The 23,467-nt window shown below is 41.3% G+C and overlaps 1 protein-coding gene across 1 annotated transcript in view; it reads left to right on the forward strand.

The window, feature by feature from the left end:
- Window positions 1-23,467, forward strand: part of wrn (WRN RecQ like helicase) — a 64,420-nt gene that overhangs the window by 35,622 nt on the left and 5,331 nt on the right. The window contains exons 23-34 of the mRNA XM_042338600.1: window positions 410-551; window positions 1,728-1,901; window positions 4,620-4,723; window positions 5,014-5,086; window positions 5,587-5,666; window positions 8,070-8,157; window positions 9,242-9,354; window positions 13,001-13,115; window positions 14,046-14,159; window positions 14,588-14,684; window positions 15,747-15,928; window positions 20,984-21,109. Of these exons, the coding sequence (XP_042194534.1) occupies window positions 410-551; window positions 1,728-1,901; window positions 4,620-4,723; window positions 5,014-5,086; window positions 5,587-5,666; window positions 8,070-8,157; window positions 9,242-9,354; window positions 13,001-13,115; window positions 14,046-14,159; window positions 14,588-14,684; window positions 15,747-15,928; window positions 20,984-21,109 (1,408 nt within the window). The remainder of the gene's footprint in view (window positions 1-409; window positions 552-1,727; window positions 1,902-4,619; window positions 4,724-5,013; window positions 5,087-5,586; window positions 5,667-8,069; window positions 8,158-9,241; window positions 9,355-13,000; window positions 13,116-14,045; window positions 14,160-14,587; window positions 14,685-15,746; window positions 15,929-20,983; window positions 21,110-23,467) is intronic.

Genomic DNA, 23,467 nt, shown 5'->3' on the forward strand with positions numbered 1-23,467 from the left:
CCTCTCCCAAGAGCCCACTATTTATATGTGAGGCTTTACTGTGAATGACGCAGGTTATTCTATCACAGCTGAACCCAATCTTGTCCTCATCCGATGTCACCACATGCACAGCTTATTTCAGGGATCTCTGCATGGTTACAATAATAATCCTTGCATTTATCATGTCTGTGTGTAATTGGCTGCTGCATTTTTCCCATAAAATATTACAGTCAATTCACTTCACAGTATATTCCATGAAGTGCTTTGAGACATGTTGAGAAGATGTGATAAGGCACTATATCAAATGCAAGGATTATTATTATATAACTGTAAGGATTGAGCAGTGCATGCAAAGCTTAATTGGATTGTTGTATACACGGATCAATTCCTGTTCAGGTGATGCCCATTCACCTCCTGTTTGCTGCTGTAGGGCAAACAGCTGTGGCCTCGCAGATGATCCACAAGATGAACTGCAAGATTTTGGGAAGGAAGCGAGACAGCTGTTGAGTGCAGTAAGTGCATTGGGGGAGAAATGTGGCCTCGGAGTTCCCGTCCTGCTGCTGAGAGGATCTGTAAGTCTTTTATTGCTGTTGCAACCATTAAACACAAAAGTAATGTGCATATAAAAATGCTTTTGTTTGCCAAATTCAGTTTTATTTTAAATATCTAATGCCAAAGATTTTGTTTTCTCTGCCTTCACGGCTGTCAGATGAGCTTTTCACCCACTCTCTAAGTGACAGTGTTTATGTTGTGTCATAGAATCATGAGATTTCAGCACAGAAGGAGTCTGGCTATTTGATCACCAAGTAGAAAGTCTCTTTTGAAAAAATAAATCCCATGTTGTCTACTTAGGAAATCTTTTGAGGTCAAAATTTTGGTATTTTATGTTCCTTAATTAAGGAACAGAAATGTGCATTGCAATACAATTTTCACTTCTCTCTTTTATGTCAGAAGGACATGAAGACATTACCTGATTTCTGATTTCTGAGTAATAGCTACTGCCAAAAACCTCAGTGAAAATGCTGTGAGTCATGGCAAAGGAACCAGAGGGGAGATGAGGAGAAAATGAGTGCAGTCTGGAGTGCACTGCCTGAAAGGGTGGGGAAACAGATTCAATAACAACTTTCAAAAGGGAATTGGATAGGTATTTGAAGAAGAAATATTTTCAAGCATATGGGGAAAGCAGCTCGTCCAAAAAGCTGGCACATGCACGATGGGTCGAATGGCCTCCTTCTGTGCTGTAATATTCTATTATTCCATATTCCCTCATAGCATGGCCACTATTCAGGGAGCTGATTTACAGGATGATAGTTTCGTTAAAGTAATTATCATGAAAAGTTGCAATCCCAGATCCACAATTTCAACTTTGGGCAATTTAAACAGTGATCTGTTTTGGCCTGTACCATATCTGGTGCATCTGTGTTAGTAGTTTGCATCAGCCATATGTGCTATTTTCCAGGCCCAGCTTCGTGGATAGATGGACAATCAGAGTAATTCAATAGCATTCAATAGCATTCCTAAATTAAAGTGTGACATGTATTTAGGAATCCTGAAATTTTACCCATCTTTGTGCGTATTGAAGTGGAGTAAAACAAACCTCCATATTCCTTTATTTCCCATTCTTTATTGATGATATAGGAGTATTCCCATTTTAAGTCCCATCAGGACAGACTCACAATTCAACAAATAAACAGATGGGAGTAATCGTTGAGTGATGAATGATCAATGTCTCACCCTTGTATCTGTAGCACTCTCAGCGCTTACCAATCTGGAATCGTAAAAGTCCTCTCTTCGGCATTGGAAAGGACCGCTCTGAGACATGGTGGAAGGCCTTGGGCCGGCAGCTGATCTTTCAGGGGTTTCTGCAGGAAGATTCGATGGCAAGGAACAAATTTGCTGTGTTGTGCCACTTGTCTGCTAAGGTTAGCTTTGGTATTTGTTTTTCGTCTTGGAGAACAGGGCAAATCACAAAGAATTCACACCAGTTATCACTCAATCGTTAAATTTAGCAGCACAATGATCAACAACAACAAAAACTTGCATTTATATAGCACCCTTCACACGGGTAGCAACTTGGAGTGCTTAACAGCCATGTGGTTGGACGCCGAACTGGAAAGGCAAAGGAGGTGACTGAACACGCAGTTCAAAGAGGAGAGCCTTCAGGTGTGATTTGAACATGAGTAAAGCGTGGGCAAAACAAAGGGATTGAGGCTACGAGTTCCAGAGATTTGGGACAGGAACGTGCGAATACAGGATGAACATCTCAAAGCACTTCAACAACAACAAAATTACATTTGTACAGCGCCTTTCATGTTGGGAGGATGTCACAAGGCGCTGGACAGTCAGTGTTTCGGACCCGAGCTGGGGATTGGGATTGGTGTGGATGGAGGACAGGGGGGAAGGGGAGTGACTGAAGTCATGGTGGAAGAGGAGGGTCTTGAGACGGGTCTTGCAATGGTGGGAAGTTAAAGGAGGGCAAGTTAAAACTAGTTGACTGTTTTAAGAGGGTTTTGATAGCAGGGAGAGGAGTAAGTTGAAGATATTTTTGAAGAGGGTTCCAGAGAGCAAGGGCATTAGAGTTGAAGGTTAAACCCCTGAGTAATGGTGTGACAGGAACGAGCGAGGAACAAGGAGTAAATCATAATTGGAAGAGCAGAAGGTATGGATCGGATAATAGCGCTGGAAGAGAATGCATAGTTTTTCAGGGGCGAGACAGTTCAAAGATTTGAAAGTCAGAACGAGGATCTTCAGGCTGATCAGCTGGGATACAGGAGCTGGTGGAGCCTGGTGGGGCAGACTAAATTAAAAATCCATATCAATTATATATTATGTTGTGGAGTCCTGTAGCATGTTGGTTAGAGCACTTGTCTCGCATGTGAGAGGACATGAGTTTGATTCCCGGGCAGGGCAAAACCTTAGGCAGGTTTCTACTTAACAGTAAGTAGGAACCTGCTTGTTAGTCGATTGGCGGATTGCTTTTCCGATTGTAATAATCCCTTCAAAAAAAACAATAACATTTTAAAAAATGTGGTCACTCAATTCACGACTGTTTGAGGGACACTGCTCTGAGCAATTGTCTGCTGTGTTTCGCCCACAAAATGTACAGTCAATTCACTTTGCAGTATATTCTGTGAAGCGCTTTGAGAAGTTTCCCAAGAAATGCAAGGATTATTATTACTATTATTGTAATATTAAGTATGCAAATGGTATGATTGAACATTCAATATGCGATCAGGTGGAGAAATCAAATACTTTTTGATTGGGGTGATGTAAAAGTGCAGTAACTAGGCTCTACAGAATGTATTTGAAATGGTAGATTTAACAATGTACAACATCCAAATCAAACAACCATGTTTGTAACGCAGCTAAAACAATGCCTATATTTATGCATATTTTGCATTTAGTTTCCTAGCAACTGTGTCTCGCAACACAGTTCTAAATCCCCACCGATACAATGATTTTCCAGAGAATCCTTCAATCCTTTCAATTTGGTGAACTTTCAAGAATGTTTGGCCCTTTAAATTAGAGAGAGATCTATTTTGGGATAATTTGTTCATTTCAATATCTTAAGGTCATTTTTAAAACTAAATTTCACAAGTGGGCCTGTTGTGTTTGCTCCTCTCATCTCCTGATGATAAAGTCCTTAAGGATTCAGTTATTTTTTAGGATTCCTTTTCCTTTAAGATTTTAAAACGATAGCTTTCGTCAGATGATCAAAGTTAATTTAAGCAATATTTTATGCAAAAACAAACCTTCCCTAACTGGCACCAAGTGATGTTCCACAACAGTTTCTGTCATAGCCATATTCAGTAACTGCGAAAGGGAATTGTTTAGTTGAGCTCATTCATAATTGTAAATGTTCAGCCTAGTCCTTTGGGAGCTTTATGGATCTGACGTTATAGCTCCAGTAGGTGTGTTTGACCCTGACACTGGGGACATTGTCCGTGTGTGTTATTGACATTGACAGAGTACAAGTGTGAAGAGCGTATATAAATGCAAGTTGTTGTTGTGTTTCAGCTCCTGGGGAAGTCTTCCCAACGTGAAAGGCGCTATACAAATGTAATCTTGTTGTTGTTGTGTGATATAGACACTGGGTCAGTGTGGGTGTCTTTGACCCTAACACTGGGTACAGTGTAGATGTTTTTAATACTTACGCTGGGACGTTTTTGTACCACATTTTCCTATCAATATGATTTATTATCTTCAGTGAAGGGACGATGGCTGTGCGACTTGTGTGTGTTTTGAGAAGTGAATGCGGGTTTTCCTGGGAAGAATCTGGAAGTTTTGAAAAGAGAATAAATTTTTTTCATCAAAACATGAAACAAGACAATTTAAAAAAAAATACAAAATACTGCAGATGCTGGAAATCTGAAACAAAAACAGAACTTGCTGGGAGCACTCAGTAGGTCAGGTAGCATCTATGGAGAAAGGAAAGTGAGTCAGCGTTTCGTGTCCACGACCTGACGAAGGGTCGGGACCCAAAACGTTGACTCACTTTCCTTTCTCCATAGATGCTGCCTGACCTGCTGAGTGTTCCCAGCGACTTCTGTTTTTGAAACGATACGATTGTCTCCCATACAACTAATAGAAATCTGGCTACTTGTTTTTTTTGGTTTACTGTGAACCTTTAATTTTGACAGGGAAGAACATGGTTAACTAAAGCCACGAAAGAGTCTCATGCTCAGCTTTTACTTCAACCCACCAGAGAACTGTTCCTGCACTCCCCACCCAAGGCTGCCTCCAGGTATGGGCATCCATTCCATTGTTCACATTACAGGCCCGTCTCAAGACCCTCCTCTTCGACCGTGCCTTCGGCCACTCTCCTACCCCTACTCTCCCTGCCCTCCATCTTCCCTGATTCTAACCCCCAGCTCGGGTCCAAATCCCTGACTGTCCAGCGTCTTGGGAAGTGCTCCCGACATGAAAGGCGCTGTACAAATGTAATTTTGTATTGTACTGGATTACTTTAATAATGATGTATTTAAATTTTTTCCTGCAATACTTGTGCTGATTGTTCTGTGCATTCCTTTATAGTTACGTTCAATCTCCAACTTCATCTGTAAGAAGTTCCCCACTTGCTGCCTCAGCCAAGGAACAGGAGTTTCAGGTCCGCAGATTTCTTCAAGCCGTTTCCGCAGTGTTATTTCCTCACTTGTGTAATGATTAGTATGACAATTTTAAAGCGTGTGGGGCAAAGTAACCTCTGATTATTCTAACTATGTTTTCTATAATGAATACAAAGGCCGTTGTTTGTGTTAAATAATGATTCTTGGATTTGATACATCGCCTTTTCACATCAAAACATGTCCAAGCGCTTCTTACATCGGGTTACATTAAATTGTGCACACAGACACACCTACACTGGCCCAAGTGTCAGTATCAGACATAAGTACACTGGCCTTAGTGGGAAGTTACTGCCATTTTCAGCAACAAACATACAAGTCAGTACTCCTAATAGAAATTCTGTGAAGCGCTTTGAGACATTTTTGACCTGATAGGGCGCAAATACAAATAATAATAATAATAAATAATAATAAATGCAGAGATTATTATAACATTATCATTAACTGTGTTTTTGTTTCAATTTGTTTTTCTTCTATCCTAAAGAGGAAATCATTGTACCAAAGGTTTGCCAGACAGAAGGAAAAAGAGACGGAGAATCTGTTTGTGGAGTTGGACACTAAAAGGTAACAAACCCTGGCTTTGTCCTGACTGTTCCCGAAGGGGCTGAACATCAGTGGGAGTGGTGTTCTGCTCTGTATGCAACTGGCAACTAGGAGTGAGCAGCTGATGATGTTATGGCCAGCGAAAGACTGAATCAATACAAAGCTGGGAGCTTTCACAGCTTTTAATTCTTTCTCCCCACTCCCCCGCCACCCCCTCCCGAAATAATAAACCAACACATTGCAGAATTAGCAGCTGCTGATAAATTCAGTCGTGACTCCTAAGATTTGAACTCGTGAGATAAAGTATCTACACAGCAGCGAGCTCCTTTGGAGGCGGATTGCCTCTGAGGAAGTGTGAGAGGGAGGTGCGGAGTCCAGAGTAATATATGCATACACACACAGTGGAAGCCGGTTAAGACGGACACATCCGAGTCGGACGTTTTGTATGGTTTAAGAGGCATCCGAGGATAACTGAAATACCATTCCCGCCCAGCAGAAGAACCCCGTGACACAGTATATGTTGTTTCACTTGAAGCAGTGTTCACTAACCCAAAAGAATCCTGCAAGCTGTGAAAGCTCCCAGCTTTGTATTGATTCAGTCTTTGCGCTGGCCATAACATCATCAGCTGCTCACTCCTAGTTGCCAAAAGTTGGTTTGACTTCTCCCATTCCCTTCCTTGTTCTTCCCCGTTCCGCTGCCCCCCCCTCACTGATTGACAGCCCAACTCCAGCCGCTTGTGAGTAGCTGAGTTCCACTGTCAATCAATCATACACTCCTCCCATCTACATCTTGGAGCCCCTCGTGGTTGAATGGACACACAGAAGGCCCCAGTGAGCGTATTAGCGGTGACCAGTGCGGCATTTTGCCCGGAGTGACCGCATTGTTCAAATCAATTAGCTTTTTTAAAACAGGTAACAATACGAATGATTCGGGCCCGGTTGTTTTGTTCAATTTACCCAACATCCGGGGTTAACCGGTGTCCGGCCAAAGCGGATTTCACTGTGTATATTAGTCTGGTGCCCCAGAGACTTCCTACTCACTGAATTGTGATTGGAAAATTTCGAAGTTTCATGGACCGCATTCATTTATATCAGAGCCAAACGCCACTCAGTCAGAGCAGTGTCACAAACTCGCGCAGATCTATTCAAATCTGCCCTGACTTTGCCACTGTCTGTCACTTGTAGGAATGTGTGTTTGTAAAAGGGATGATCCTAAAATAATCAACGTAACAATTGCTGTTAAAGAATTTATGACATTCCTCTGTTACTAATGACATAGAGCTGTGAGGAGAGGTTAGCTACTCTCAGACGTTTCTCTCTATAACAGAGAAGACTGAGGGAGCCTTAGTTTAAGATTATGAAGCATTGAATAAATTAGAGTTGGGTAAATTATTCTGCCCTGCATAATCTAGAACAAGCGTGTCAATTTCACAACAAGGCCCAAATAGGAAATGCAGGTGTTATGTTTTATTTAGAAGAAAGGAGCTATGCATGTGAACCAAACTACACTATCACCACAGAAAATAAAAATACATTGCTTTTCAAAAGCAATGGATAAGTGTCATTTACTCCAGGTTATTTGAATTGGTGATTTAGCAATGGGTATATTGAATGAATCTTGTAGGATTGATGGAAAGTATGGGCTAGATGGTTCCTGCCGGCATGAAGTTGTTATAGAGACAATTCATCTCCTTGCCTTTTATCCACATAATCTGTAATTAAGGGATAGGGGGCAAGGGCGGGTAATAATAATAATAATAATAATAATCCTTGCATTTGATATAGCGCTTTTCACGTCAGGAGGACGTCCCAAAGCGCTTCACAGAACACACTGTAAAGTGAATTGACTGTATATTTGTGGGCGAACGCGGCAGCCAATTGCGCACAGCAATGTCCCACAAATAGTCGTAGATTGAAAATGACCAATTTAATTATTGTTTTGGGTTTTTTGGAGGGATTATTATTAGGCTCTGTGTGGAGTAAGGAAACTTGCCCGAGGTTTCGCCCTCTGCCTGGAATTGAACTCAGATCTCTCACTTGCAAAGCGAGTGCTCTAACCACTGAACTACAGGACTCCACTACTTGGACTCGGTACTCGGACTTGAGGTAGAGATCAGCCATGATCTTATAGAATGGCTGAACAGGCTCGAGGGGCTGAATGGCCTCCTCCTGTTCCTATGTTTCCATGTGAATTTGCATTATTATTAGGACACCAATTGATCAGACGTGATGGTAAATTCTCTTAATCACATGGCATGTGTTTTTAATAACTGCAATGAATCCTTTGTCAACCAACATGTGATTTTTCACGCCGGTGTGACAGTCATAAAAAGTGTCTTTTGTGATGAAAAATAAGATACAAAGTAAGATTGTCATACATCTTGTATAATCTGGCATATTAATATTTTTTTCCCTTTTCTTCAGTCATTTCTTTCCTTCACCTGCATCGGGCACACTGGAGAAATCTGTACCTTCGATGGTCGCTGTATCATCCAGGGAATTGGAGCTACAGGTTAGAATTCTACTTTAATAAAGTCTTACCTAAGGGTTAGTTTAGCAGTTCCTGCGATATGTAGTATATTGGTTGGATCCAGATGTGCATTAGGTTTGCAGATTGTAGCCTTTGACTGCTGGCTAGCAGGATAGCAGCTGGGTGGGGGAGGAGGTCAAGGCAGCAGATGGTGGGTTTCATCTGGGTGATGGAGGATGAGAGGAAGGAAGAAAGAGTGGAGGGTAAAGGAGTGCAGGGTGGGGCCTGTGGTAGAAGCCATGGGAGGATGAGTGAGTGGTGGAGAGGGGGACACACATGGGGCAAGAGGAGGAGGCGGCCAGGCGGATGCTATCTATCTTGGAGATAAAGAAATCCAAGACCTCTTCGCACTTGGCATTAGATGTTAAAGGTATATTGATGTGGAATAATTATATGGCACTTTTAATAAAGCGGTTTATTAAAAATGAAACAACAACTTGCATTTATATATCTCACTGTACCAGCACTTCTCTGTCTCTGTCTGACTTTTTCTCTTTTATAGTCTCTCACTTTGCCTTTTTCTCTTGTGTCTTTCTCTAAGAATCTTTAATTTTTTCTCTCTACAATATCTATACAAAAACGTACCTCTGCTATCGGGAGAAAAAATGTCCTATGTGTGGGCATATGTCCTATGTGTGGGCATTTACAGAGTCATGCACTCACGTGCGAGGTGGCTAGCATCACATAGCTGGGTTCAGAGCATCTCTAGCAATCTCGAACTTAACATCGCACCTGCACATATGTTTGTCTTGCTAATATCTCACAGCCTTACCTCCAACTTACGGTTAAGAGCCCAATGCAGGTAAAGCGTCACTTTCAAAACTTGGGACAGCATTGCCTACCTCAGGTTTCAGGACTCATCTTTTGTTAAGAGCTTGGTTTCCCTCCAATATTTAGTTCTTTTGTCTGAAATATCGCTTGAGTAAAATTTACTATTTGTAAAAGTTTTCTTTTTATGAAGTTTTCTTTTTAATTAATAAACGCTGAGCTTACAGTTACTGTGTACGTTTTAAGGTTGTCCTTGCACTATGCTGCACTCTTACATTAATTAGTGTTTTGTCCACAGGGGAAATTGTATGCCAAATTGTTGACAGCAAGGCAGAAAATTGCCAGCGAGAAGGATGTTCCTCCAGCCATGTTGGCCACAAACAAGATACTACTAGAGTTTGCCAAGATAAGGTATTAGAAATTGCGGGTAGTTGCCAATCAATTAATAGATTTTTTTGAAAGAAAAGTTGAACCAAAATCTTTCTTCGTAAAAAGTCAAAGACTATTTTCATTTTGTTTGCTGCGTTTTGCACAGCTCAGTTAGTTTCTCACTACTGAGTCAAAAGATTGTAGGTTAACCTCTGGACTTGAATTTGTAATCTGGGCTGACACTCCAGTACATTGTTGAAGGGAGCATTGGTTGCTGGAGATGCTGGTTCAATTCCAGGCAGAGGGCGAAACCTTGGGCAAGTTTCCTTACTCCACACGCCTAATAATAATCCCTCCAAAAAACCCAAAACAATAATAAATTGGTCATTTTCAATCTACGACTGTTTGTGGGACATTGCTGTGCGCAATTGGCTGCCGCGTTCGCCCACAAATATACAGTCAATTCACTTTACAGTATATTCTGTGAAGCGCTTTGGGACGTCCTCCCGACGTGAAAAGCGCTATATCAAATGCAAGGATTATTATTATTATATCCCCCAAATGGGAAGTTAATGTCTGTCTATCCTGACATGAGGTTAAAGAACCATTAACACTATTTGAAAAGAGAGGGAAATTTATTTTATTTTCGTTTTGTGGCCTCCAGGTTAATTGGTTATTCACCTCATGGTTGATTGTGGGACCTTCCCGATGGAAATATATTTGGTCAGCCGAGTGAGTGTCTGTCACAACCGGAAATCCATTGCCTTGCTTAAAAATATCCACAGCACACAGAGTTTCCCTGTATTCCCTGTCAGTTATGCATAACAATTTCATTTTGTCTGGAATGAAATGCTTTCTCATTCCCTGGAGGGACACAATCTCGTTATCTAATCCCAGAAAGTTGTACATGCAAGTTGGCAGGAGCCCACCATTGGGGACCCTAGAGTGTGGGTTGGAATACTGCAGGAATTTAATCAGATAATAACCTTTAGATTGCCATTGTGATCACTGTCTGGCAAGCTATCTCGCTGCTTGCCAGCTTGAACCACCGTCTAATTAGGGTTTTGGCTTACAAGGTTAATGGGAGCTAAGTGGGAAGATTCCCTGTAGCTCGGGAACCAGACTACTGAGACCGCTACAGAGGCGCCAATTAATTTTATTGTCAGATGTGTAATAACATACGTGTCTGCTCACCCCCGGCTGCCAAATTTGCATACACATATAGTCAATACACAAGTTAATAAATACTTCAGCAGCATTTGGAGTCCTGTAGCTTAGGGGTTAGAGCGCTCGCTTCGCAAGCGAGTGAGAGGACCTGAGTTTGATTCCCAGTAGGTCAAAACGTTAGGCAAGTTTCCTTACTCCATACGCCTCTGTTTACCTAGCAATAAGTAGGAATCTGGTTGTCAGTCGATTAGCAGATCGCTTTTCTGGGGATAATAATCCCTTCAAAAAAAAATTATAATTCAGTCACTCAACCCATGACTATTTGTGGGACACTGCTGTGCGCAATTGACTGCTGTGTTTCACCCACAAAATATGTAGTCAATTCACTTTGCAGTAAAGTGTAAAGTGCTTTGAGGTATCTCGAAGATGCGATAAAACCCTATATCAAATGCAAGGATTATTATTTGAATGCAATAAGACGACACTGAAATACCAGTGAGATGTTGTATTGTCATAAAGCTTTATTCCAGTGGATGGCGCTAAAGCATACAATATGTCTACTTTAGTAGGTATTCAGAATTCACTAACTTGTCTAGGAGTCTGCAAGATTCAAGTGCCAGATATCAGCTAAATGGGTCTGTCAAAGAGAGAACATTAGCAAGCCTGAGAATATTCATTGACAACTCTGACTCAGGGCCAAACTGACTTGTTGGGGCCAGGTCACTTCTCATAAACTTCAGACTTAAATGTAAAATAACTTAAACATTTGAAGAAATGGGACAGATCGGATCTTTATTGACCTTTTTATTATGTTTTCAACCCACGTTTGTTTCTTCATTCATCAAACTTTGTAAGTGTTGTTGCTGATTCTATATTCAAAAGCCTCTTGTTTTTGGGCTTCACAAAATGGTGCTCGGTTGTGACCCTGTCAATCCTCCCAATCCTGGACGGGAGTGAGTTCTGAGTTAAATTTGATTTGGTTCTGTAATAATAACAACAGTATTACTTGCATTTGATATAGCGCCTTATCACGTCTTCAAGACGTCTCAAAGCACTTCACAGAATATACAGTACAGTGAATTGACTATATATTTTGAGAGCAAAAGGCAGCAGCCAATTCCACACAACAGTGTCCCGTGACCAATTTATTATTTTTTTTAAGGAATTATTACACCCGGAAAAGTGATCTGCCAATTGACTAACCATTGGGTTCCTACTTACTGTTAGGTAAACGGGTGTGTGGAGTAAGGAAAGTTGCCCAATATTTTGCCCTGCCGGGAATTGAACCCAGTCTCTCGCTTGCCAGGCGAGTTCTCTAACTAACAACTGAGCTACAGGACTGTATGGTTCATGATACAGTAATGAGCTAAATATTGACAGCACATGGCAATCCCGATAGAGTGCAGTCAACCTCAGATGCCCTTAAAATGAAGAGCGCAAAATGTCTGTCTCCTGGGTTGTTGGTTAGCCAATGATGTGATTACCGCATAAAGTGACGTTATCGGTGTTTCTTGCACATAGCATGCAAGAGTGGTCTCAGCAGCCACTTGATGATCAGCTCTAAGCATGAGAAGCTGGACAGTCCATGCTGGAAGCTGAAAGTTTGTTGCATTTCCGTTAACTGCAGGGCGCAATAAATGGGGATCTGCTTTCTTGCTGTTTCCCTGTAGCTTTTATTTCAATGCTAAATGCCACATTAAACCGAGGCCCATCAGGTGGACTTTAAAGATCCTGTGGGACTATTCACAAAGAAAAAGCAGTTTCTCCCGGGGCCCTGGCTAACAATAACGCAGATTTAAAAATAAAAAGGGACTTTGTGGCTGTTTGTGGACATTGCTGTGTGCAAACATCGGCTGAGCTACTATAATACCAGAGTCAGGGCAGTGAGAGGCAGATACAATGGCACAGACTTGCCAACATCGGGGCACCTCGGGGAAGGAGCAGCCTAAGGTGAGTGTAACAGTCACAGTGAACCTCCAGTCACTAGGAGGAGGCCTTCCCCAAATCAGTGTGTCCAGGCAAAGGGAACTCCCAGCGGTTATAAAAGCGGGTTCCCATGGGCAGCAGCGCTGGATCATCCAAGAATTCAGATGAGAGTTTGCGTCAGTGAGGCTGACCTCACCTATCACCCGTGTGATGGTTGTGTTTGTTTGATCACATGTTCTTGTCCACATTGTAAGATATGATGCCTGACAAGCTGCCTTTGTGCTCAGCCTTCCAGGGTTTCAAGCATCTCAATTTAAGAGATAAGCCACTTTGTGCACAATGTTACCGTAATTGGGAGCCTCTGTGCAACACAAATGATTGGAGTGCAAGACAATGCTGGCTGCAGGCTTCTTCTGAAAGAATTCTATGCTTGTGGAGTTGGACTAACTAACAGCCCTATTGCTGTGCCTTTAACTACCGCTACTCCCATTATCTAGGTCTGCTGATAATGTCTCAAACATGGTGTGCATTAACATGTAAATTCTTAGCAGCCTTTTTTTATTTAAAAAAAATCTCTTTTTTCTTCTGTCCGCAGGCCAACCACTGCTGACAACCTGAAAAGAGTGGACGGTGTACCTGAAGCAAAATCTAGTGTGTTGGCTCCTCTATTGGTTATCATCAAGGGGTTTTGTGAGGCCAATGAGCTTGAGGTTCGTTGTCAAAATAATCCTTTTCTTTCTCTTCCTCTCCTGTGGAAAGGTCAGTGACATGAAATGCAGGCAGTCATGCCCCACACAAGAATCTCATTAGAGACACAATATTAAAGGGAGCCTTTGCTTAGGTGTGGCTCTGCGTGCTTAACTTAAACACGCTTTAATGATCAGCTATGAGATTAAAGTCCCGTTATAAAATTCATGTTCTCAGAGTGCTCCAAATATATTGCCACAGACTCCACCATCCCCTGAGAAAATTTGCAATAAATAGCGAAAAGCTCAAATTAGACTTCTGTAAACACTGAACAAAATAGAGGATCACCATGAGCCAAATTATTAATAATAATCCTTGATTGATATAGTGCCTTATCATGTCTTTGAGACGTCTCAAAGAGCCTCACAGAATATACTGTAAAGTGAATTGACTGTATATTTGCGGCCGAATCGCGGCAACCAATTGTGCACAGCAGTGTCCCACAAACAGTCATGGATTGAGTGACCAAATTATTATTATTTATTTATTTTGAGGGATTATTACCCCTGGAAAAGGGATCTGCCAATTGACTAACAACCAGGTTCCTACTTACAGGCGTGTGGAGTAAGGAAAGGTCCCCAACGTTTTGCCCTGCTTGGGAATCCAACCCAGGTCCTCTCGCTTGTGAGACGAGTGCTCTAACCACTGAGCTATAGGACTCCACAAATTGAGCCAAAAATCTATTTAACCGAGACAGGATCATCATCTCAAAAAGAGTACTTATTGGCTAACATAAATTGCTTTCTGTTGCTTGCTTTAATTGACATTCACACCGTTTTTTCAGATACTTGTATACAATTTAAGATTTCACCAATTTCTGCGTTTATTTGAAACTTGTTTGTAGCAAAAATCACAGACTACATTGTATTCAATTCACACTCGTCTGTCCTCAGGCGGATATGTTTTCTCTCTCGAACCAAACTGCACAGCAAAAGACAACATGCAGACAAAGCTCTGGCAATAACTTGCTACCCGTGCTAGTCCATCTTGTCAACCACTCCACACCAGTAAGAAAATACTATTTGTTTGTTTTCAGTCTTGTATTTTACTGCCTTATTATAGGAATATAGTAGCCTATTTTTGTTATGTTTTGTAATAATAAGCTGCTGTATCCAAGACATTCAGGTGTGGTGTCTAATTTGCAGTATGTCTTAAAACTATTTATAACAAATGTGTCATTGACAAATTTCTAAAACATTGAATGTAAAGAAGAGTGCATTTGTTGTTTGCACATTTCTTGAGAACCTTCTGATAAATTGCAGCAAATTTGACCTATATAAAATACATATATACCCGATTGACACATTGTGGATAATAAAGCATCTGTTCATCCTTGTAGAAGGCTTCAAGCATCTGCTTTTAACATTTTAGAGGGGGAAGTTTAGGTTCATGGAGTGAGGCTGTGTCACTCACTCGCTGTTTGTCAAACACACAGGCGTCTGGTTACCCTGTAGATGTGAAGCAAGCTGGTCTTGCTTGTCCGGTTCAGGAATCGAGGGTCAGCACTGTTCCCAATCCTCTGCTTAACTCAGGTGAGAAACATTTCTTTCCGCTGTTTATTGGTTCCTTACTTTACAACAAAAATTTGACCCAGATGTCTTATCTGTGATTTTTATAAGAAAAATTCAAAAGCTGAATGTGTGCGATCCAGTTTGATGTATGTAAATAATAGCCAACATAGTTCAGGAAGATCTCAGGCTGGCCAATAATAATCCTTACACTTGATATAATGTCTTATCACATCTTCGAGACGTCTCAAAGCGCTTCACACAATATACTGTGAGCTCATAGTCTGGGCTGGCACTTAAGTGTAGTGCTTAGCATATTCTTCAGATGTGGTTGTTTAAGATTCCATGACACTATCTGGAAAAGAAGGGCATTTCTCCCAGTGTCCAATGATCTGGACAACAAACCTCCAGATAAAAAACAGAAGTCGCTGGGAACACACAGCAGGCCAGGCAGCATCTATGGAGAGAAGAAAGTGAGTCAACATTTCAAATGACAGGACCTTTTGTCAAAACTCTTCCAGATATTTCACCCGCAAAATATAGTCTTCACAGTATATTCTGTGAAGCGCTTTGAGACGTTGCAAAAACGTGATATAAGGCGCTATATCAAATGGAAGGATTATTATTTATTATAGATAAATTAGTCATTCATTTCATGGTTGTTTGTGTGATAGTGTCACAGTCCAAGATTGTGTCACAGTCCAAGATACAAATTGTTAATAATGGCACAGAAATATTAATGTGTTCACATTATCCCAGTAGGGGAGATGGACAAGGTATTGTGTGAAAACTGGCTGTTTTCCATTCACACGAGAGAATGTTTCAAAGTGCTGGAACCAGCAGGAGGTTAAAAATAGAAGAAAAAAAGATAAAAGTACTGAATGTATGGAACATCAACATCTAATCAATCTTAAGGAACTATCCATCCTCTTAACTAGAAAAGAGGGAGAAAATAAGGAACAGTCCAAGATACAAATTGTTAATAATGGCACAGAAATATTAATGTATCCAGATTATCCCAGTGGGAGAGATGGACAAGGTATTGATGGTCAGAATGCTTACCATTGGCTCGTATTGTGTCTGTAGATATTAACAGCATGAACGTTGTTGACAAATGGAAAGCAAGCGAGGAAGGGGGAGAGCAGCAGAGCTGTAGCACAAAGCTACAGCTTCCCCAACAAATGCCTTCACTGTCCACAAGTGCACAGGAGCCACAGGAAAGTGAACCAGGCACAAAGGAGGAAGAACCTGACTGGATTGAAAAAACTGTGAGCAATTTATTGAAGGCCGTTGCTTTTGTCTTGTGATCTAAACTAACTGGGTGCTCTCTGGCACACATTTACGTGACTTGTTTTTAAGCGGAAAACAATATTAGGAGCAATATTAACAAACATGCATGCAGCTTAACCTTTTTATACAATTAATTGCAGATATGATCCTGTTAACACTGAGTTGCGATGTACAAACATTTGCTAAGTTGAGGTTAACTGGAAGGCACGTTTTGCATGATCCAGGACATTTATTGAAATGCAGAGTTTTATTCCCTTTATCATTCAAAAATCTCAGCCAGCACTTCAGCCAAACTGAGTAAGATCACTTGTCCTTGTGTTGATCACCTCCCTCCTCTATTATTCAAATGCCCTCCTCACCGGTCTCCTCAGCTCCAGCATCCATAAATTCCAGCTGATGCCAAACTCTGCCGCACTAAACTCCATACCCCCATCGCACCAGTTCTAGCCAGGCTTCACTGGCTCCCTATTGCTGAATGGATTCATTTCAAGATCCTCACACTCGTTTTCAAATCCCTTCATGCTCTGGCACCTCCCTCCCTCTCCGACCTGTTTACCCCCGCAACCCACAATCCATTATCCTGCTCGATTGGCTCTGGCTTCCTGCATGTACCTAGTGCCCTTGTTCCACCATCGCTGGCCGCGCTTTCAGCCACTACACCCCGAAACTCTGGAACACGCTGTAGAAATATAATTTGGTGTTGTATTTTATATCGTGTACCCTGAGAAGTGCTTGGAGATGTTCTCTCAATATGATAAGATGCTATATTACATGTAAGTATTATTATAAATGAAGACATGCCACCGAAAGAAAGAATGTGCCTTACTACCGATGGCTGTTGAACAACAACAATAAAATTAAATTTATAGAGCGCCTTCCACGTCGGGAGGACGTGAAGCTCAGTCCATAACAGTACCAAAAAGGGAATTGATAAATACTTGAGAAAAACTATTAAACGGTATGGGGACAGAGTAGAGAAATGGTGTTGGGGTAAAGCAGAGAAAGGCGACCAGAGGGAGCAGACTGTTCCAATGCAAGAGCTTTAAGCAGCACAGAGACCAAGGACCAAATAGGGAAAAGGGGTGAAAGATAGTGTGTTGGTTGACGGAGTCATAGACTATTGACTGCAGGTGGTAAAAGGCGCAAATCCATTTAGATTTGAAAACTTTATATTGAAACAGCTATTCTGCAGTGTTCCACCATTCTTTGAGAGGACACCATGGAACTAAAAAGCAAACTGTGTGTATTACTGACTGGACAATTTCCATTTATAGTCCTCCTAAGTGAGGCATCACTTCTATGAGATGCAGCTCTGCTTTGTATACACGTTTATCACATGTAGCTCTATTTCAGCTGCATGTTTAATATTCCTGTCCAAGGCTGGGTTTGTTTGTCATGCCCTCTGTTGTCTAACAGTATGCCAGTAGGTGGCAATAGAATTCCAGAAATTGCTTTTTGTCAATCGTTTGGGTAATTTTAAAGTTATATTGATTTTTAATTTGACGCATTTGTATTTTAATAAGTGCACCATATTTTGAAAAATACATAGTTTTGAGGTAGGACAAACATTTACTTGTGGTCCGTGTGTGTTCCAAACCATAAATTACCAAATTAAAAAATAAAAAATTATAATTGCATTTGACACAGGGACTGACATTGTGAGCATGTCTCAAAGCACTTCACAAGATTTACTGTATTTTGTAGTGATCACGGCAGCCAATTTGCGCATAGCAATGTCTCAAACAGCCATGAAGTGAATGACTAGTGCTTTCATCGGGTAAACTTTAATTATTTATTCAATTTGTTTCTGTGATTATCAACTTTATTACAACAAAAACTTGCATTTATAGAGTGCCCTTCATGTGGGGTGGCGTCTCGGAGCGCTTCAGTAAAAGTTAGTGCAGGAGAATGCAGCATGTTGGACGCCATCACTCACAGTGCAACTATAGGTTGTTTATCAACTGCATCAAACACCTACTTCACAAGATTTACTGTAAAACGTAGTGACAGTACATTACATTTTACAATAAATTCTGTGAAGGAGGATTCCTGACTGTCTTAATAAAATAATATAATAATCCTTTTCATTTGATATTGTGCTTTATCACGTCTTCGAGACGTTTCAAAGTGCTTCACAGATTATACTGTAAAGTGAATTGTCTATATTTTGTGGGCAAAATGCGGCAGCCAATTGCATACAGCAGTGTCCTACAAGTAATCGTGGATTGATTGACCTAATTATTATTTTTTTTAAGGAATTATTACCCCCGGAAAAGCGATCCTCCAAGTGACTAGCAACCGGGTTACTACTTACTGCCAGGTGTACAGAGGCGTGTGGAGTAAGGAAACTTGCCCAACGTTTCGCCCTGCCCAGGAATTGAACCCAGGTCTCTTGCTTGTGAGGCGAGTGCTCTAACCACTGAGCTATAGGACTCCACCATGTTCATAAACTGCTCCCTCAGTGTGTCACAGCGCCTTGGGACGTCCTTCCGACGTGAAAGGCGCTATACAAATGTAATCTTGTTGTTGTTGTCAGTGTGATCCTTGCCCCCTCTTCTCCAGGCAGCTTTATGGCCTCTCTGAGTGACATTCCCAAGTTGGTGCTCAAGTATAAGCAGTTTTACGCTAAAGAGTTGCATCACTAAGAATTGGTTGAGAATGCCCAAACAATAGATGTAGGACAGCTGGTGCAGAGTTCATTCATTCCATTGCATGTCAAGACTGGATTTGAACCCTAGCACCAGGTATAAGCAATGTGCTTGTGACCCAGTTCCCTAACAAGTTGTGTTTTTGGTGATTAAAAATGAGGTTTGTAAGGCATTGTAAATAAGTTTCTTTCAGATGTCATACTTTGAATCGCAATAATATTCCGTTAGAACTATCTACATTATTTTAAAATAAATTTGTTCTTTTTAATGTAGCTTTATATCTCCAGGATCATATTCTGGGTAATGATTAGAAGTCACTACAGTAAATTCCAATAGGAAACTTTGCAAAGGTTTAAATACATAGAGTTTCAACACTTCGTACAGTCCAACACAGACGTCTGTTATTTCATCCGTTTTTTGGCATCAGTTGTGTTTGTTCTTTTGCCACAAATGTAAGAGAAACTATTTCCGTTTGCTGCTTGTGGGCACAAGAATTGGTTCTAGCTTTGCTAATTTATAGTATTTATCGTAAAATGTGTAAATGTATCCTATATCCTGGTTTTAAAATGGGCAGCTCTCTAGACAGGAAAGGTAGATTTATACCCCATACAAGGAAATGAGGGGAATACACAGCACAAGGCCAATGAGTCACTCAGACTTTGCTCGTGTACTTACTCTATGCTTCCTTACCACCATCCTTCTGAGACGAGGCAAAGAAGGTTAGGAATAAATTGATTAGTTATTGAAGCAATGTGTAGACATTACAGGCATCCACAGCATACCCAAGTCCTGCTTGCTAAACTCACTCCAGAACCAGTTGAAAACTGGATAAAGAACTACCACATATTACTAAAATGGAGAAGCTGGCTAGATGAGCTAAATGGGCTGCTCTCTCTCCTCCCCCCTCCCTTTGACTCGCCCCCTTCTCTCGCCTCCTTCCCAGTCTGCATTCCTCTTTGACTTTATTTTCCCCCTCAGCTCCCACCCCCAGATCAGGTATAAACCGTAGACTTTTCAATTCCTGGTACATTCCACATTCCCCCACCCCACCCCACCGACGTGAAAGGCATTATATAAGGTAAATTTGTATTGTAAATTTTTGATGTTCCTAGATGTTCTGAGAACTTCAGATTATTGCCCACAACAAAAGCTTTTGTAGAATAAGGAATACACTTCATGTGACAACAAATTGGTTTATTTCCACTGTGAACTATAAAACAATTTTGTTTGAGAAAACAATGATATATTTACTTTCTGGGTTTATAGTGTTAGACTGACACTCTTGAACACAGCTGGGGGTGTGATGTTCTGCATTTTGAGAAATGCTAAACCTCTGCCTGTTCAGGTGAATATTCATGATCCCATGGCACTATTCAAAAAGTGAAAGGAGTTTCTTTATGTGTCCTGGCCAACAATTCCCCAGGTAAAATAGCATTAACTCATGACTGTTCATGGGGCCTTGCTGATGCAAATGAGTGCCATATTTCCCTACAAAAGGTCACTGCACTCGAACTGTGATTACTCATGAAGCACTTTCATAGAATTCGGCCCATTGCGTCTGTGCCAGCTTTTCAACATGATAAGGCACTGGGAAGAATTTCTTTCCAATGAATGTGTAATTCCCCGATTATTCTTCCTCCTCCACATCCGGTCCCTCACCAGCACTGCCTTCTTTCACCTCCGATGCATTGCCTGTCTCCGCAATACCTCTCCCCAAAAGCCGCTGAAACCCTGGTCCATGCCTTCGTCACCTCTCGGCTAGACTATTCAAGCGTCCTCCTCGCTGGCCTCCCATCCACTACCATCCATAAAATCCAACTCATTCAGATCTCTGCCGCCCGCATTCTCACCTGTACTAAACTCTGCTCCCCGATCACCCCAGTCCTTGCCAGCCTGCACTGGCTCCCTATCCCAGAGAGGATCGATTTCAAAATCCTCACCCTTGTATTCAAATCCCTGCACTCCTCTGCACCCCCTACCTCTCTGACCTCCTCTCTTCTCAGCCCAGTACCCATTGCCTTCGTTACTCCGGGTCTGGCCTCCTCCTTGTCCCCCGAGTCCTCCGCTCCACCCTCGGAGGCCGTGCCTTTAGCCACTACGCCCTGAGGCTCTGGAACTGCCTTCCTCACTCCCTTCATCTCGCTCCCTTCATCTTCATCTTCATCCCTTCCCATTTTCCGCTCTGTTGAAGTCCTTTCTTTTCAACCGCGCCTTTGATCAGCTTCCCACCCCTCCCCTGGCTCGGTTCCGGGATCCTAAACTGTGAGAAGCCGTCCGGCATAGAGGGCGCTATATAAATTCAAGTTGTTGTTGTTAATGTTTTGCATAGACAGCTGGTTCATGATTCTAGTACATTTGTGGCTTATAATTTGTATCTGCCTTCAGGGCAGTGCACCTACTGCTGAAAGCAGCCATAAAGGTCACCCCCACAGATCCGCTCTCGATCTAGCATCCTGGAACCAATTAGCTGATGCTTCTACACAAGATCTATTTGATGATTCGCAGACAGAGGTGAGACATAATGCAAACACGTCTAATGTGATGTCAGTGTGCATGATATGTTTGTCGGAGAGAAATTGTCGGAGTGATTCAGGCTGTTGCACAAATTGTCTGTGTATTTTTTTNGTCCATGTTTCTATAATCACGGGAGCCAATTAGGGTTAGGCTAGGCCACATTTCGTAAATACATAAAAAAAGTTAGGAATTTTTCTAGTAATGAGTCGACTGCACTGTTGAGTAAGGCCTCAAGCAGTGCTTTCAAGCCTATTTGATGTGATGAATATTACACAAATGGCGAATTTCATCATACAGTAACATTTGCATTTATATAGAGCCTTTCACTGACCGGGCACCAAGCTAGGTGGAGGGGGGGGTGTTTGTGAAATGACTGAAAACATCAATTGGACCTGTAACTGGTCAGGCTCTCGCTGAACACCACACTGGGCTTTAAAGGTGAAGAGGGAGGAGGCAAATTGAAGGGACTTTGGGTTGGCGTTCCATCGACAACAATAACAACCTGCCTTTGTAGGTTTCTTCAGGCAGGATAGTGTCTCGAAACACTGCATCTATTGATAGAAAATGTGTTAGAAGTCTACAAGCTAATAATAGAACAAATATAGTGGGCTACTTGGTCACGAGTCTTTCAATACAGTAACTTTCATACAACAAAAATCATTTTGCTGTTCCCTAATTCACAAGCTGAGCCCCCTGGCTTCGTCACACTGTTTAAACAGCCAGATGACTGCTGCCGTGATTCCAGTGGTGTCCAGAGTGAAGTTACACATCCAGTGGACAGTTGGCATTCTAGCTGAACGCCATAGAAATGAGGAAAACTATCGGATTGTGATAGCTTGTCAATATAATAAAAATAAAGGTTCTTTAAGGTATTACAATTCTACCAGAATCGGGCAACAGTTGATGATTGGCCATCTAGTATCCATCCAATTTCACAATAATATTCCTTCAATGTATCTTCCTCTAAATCTGATAACCCAGAAGCTGTTGAGTTGACAAAAGTTCCCTTTTGAAACCCTTTTCAGTTTTGTGTTCACACGTGTATCATCTTTTATTTTTTAAAAAAAGGCCTCCTGCATTCTCTATTCTCTTTTGTTGTCCTTATTTATCACACCGATGGTTCAATTGATGGATGGAGCCAGTGTCTCTAGTAATATGATACATATGCATTTACAATATATTACCAAATATACCAGGAGAAAGCAAATGGTTTAATAGAAAAGGTTTAACTCCATTTTTACACCATTAATCCAACATCAAACTCCAAATTTGGGCAAGAGATTCTGAATACCTTAAGGGAAATGTCTTTTCTCTACCCCTCTCATGGACTAATCTGCCTTCCTGTAGGGACCTGCCTTTTTTGAGCCAAGTAAGTAGCTGTTCTGAGGATGTGGTTGGCAGGTGAGGAGACGGTTTATTCACTAACATGAATGTTTCAGTTGGCCTGGATGTTGATCTGTGGCACAAAGCCAGAAAAGAATGGTGCTACTGGCTAAATATAATAAAAAATAATAATCTTTGCATTTGATATAGCGCCTTATCACGTCTTTGAGATATCTCAATAGAATATACTGTAAAGTGTAGTGACTGTGTATTTTGTGGGCAAAAGTATATGGCAGTACCATCTGATATTACACATCCTGGCCTGGACACTTTCAGATCATCCATGCCATCGTGTCAGTTGACTTTACTGTCAGTGATTCAAACTCCAGGCACATCTCAGAAAATGTCGTTGGGGAATTTAGATGTTTATCTAAAACACAAATTATAGGGTGGGGGGTGAGGGGAGGTGAAGGGAAGGCTCAGTGGAAGGAAAAAATTGTCACTCTATTGAGATTTAAACGATTTCTACTCCTACCAGGAAATCCTTAAAATAATTTGTTAATAGTTGAAGAATTTAGAAACAATATTTGTTGGGAAATAGTTTATACTGAAGGTACCTCCTCCAGGTTTTCCTTCACTTTTTGGTTTGTTTTGAAAGCCGTGAGTCACTACTTTGTACACATGAACTGAATCTATTCAGTTACTGCACTTGAGTGGCTAAGAAAAGTGATGTCGATTTAGATACTGACAAACGGAAAGAAATGAAAAAGCATAAAAATGCACATTCATTATAATAATAATCCTTGCATTTGATATAGTGCCTTTTACATTGGGATGGCATCTCTAAGTGCTTCACAAAATATACTGTAAACTGAAGTGACTGTGTGTTTTGTGGTAAGTGACTGGAAGTGGCAGCTCTGGGCTCTGGTATTTTCATCAGATGATCCAAACTGCAATAGTTATTGTTCCACAATAAATGTTGAGTCACTGAAGATCTTACATACACTTTGACATATAGAAGCAACAACAAGG

This window comes from Callorhinchus milii, unplaced genomic scaffold (assembly GCF_018977255.1).
Source record: "Callorhinchus milii isolate IMCB2004 unplaced genomic scaffold, IMCB_Cmil_1.0 Scaffold1, whole genome shotgun sequence".
In the NCBI taxonomy this organism is placed as follows: Eukaryota; Metazoa; Chordata; class Chondrichthyes; order Chimaeriformes; family Callorhinchidae; genus Callorhinchus; species Callorhinchus milii.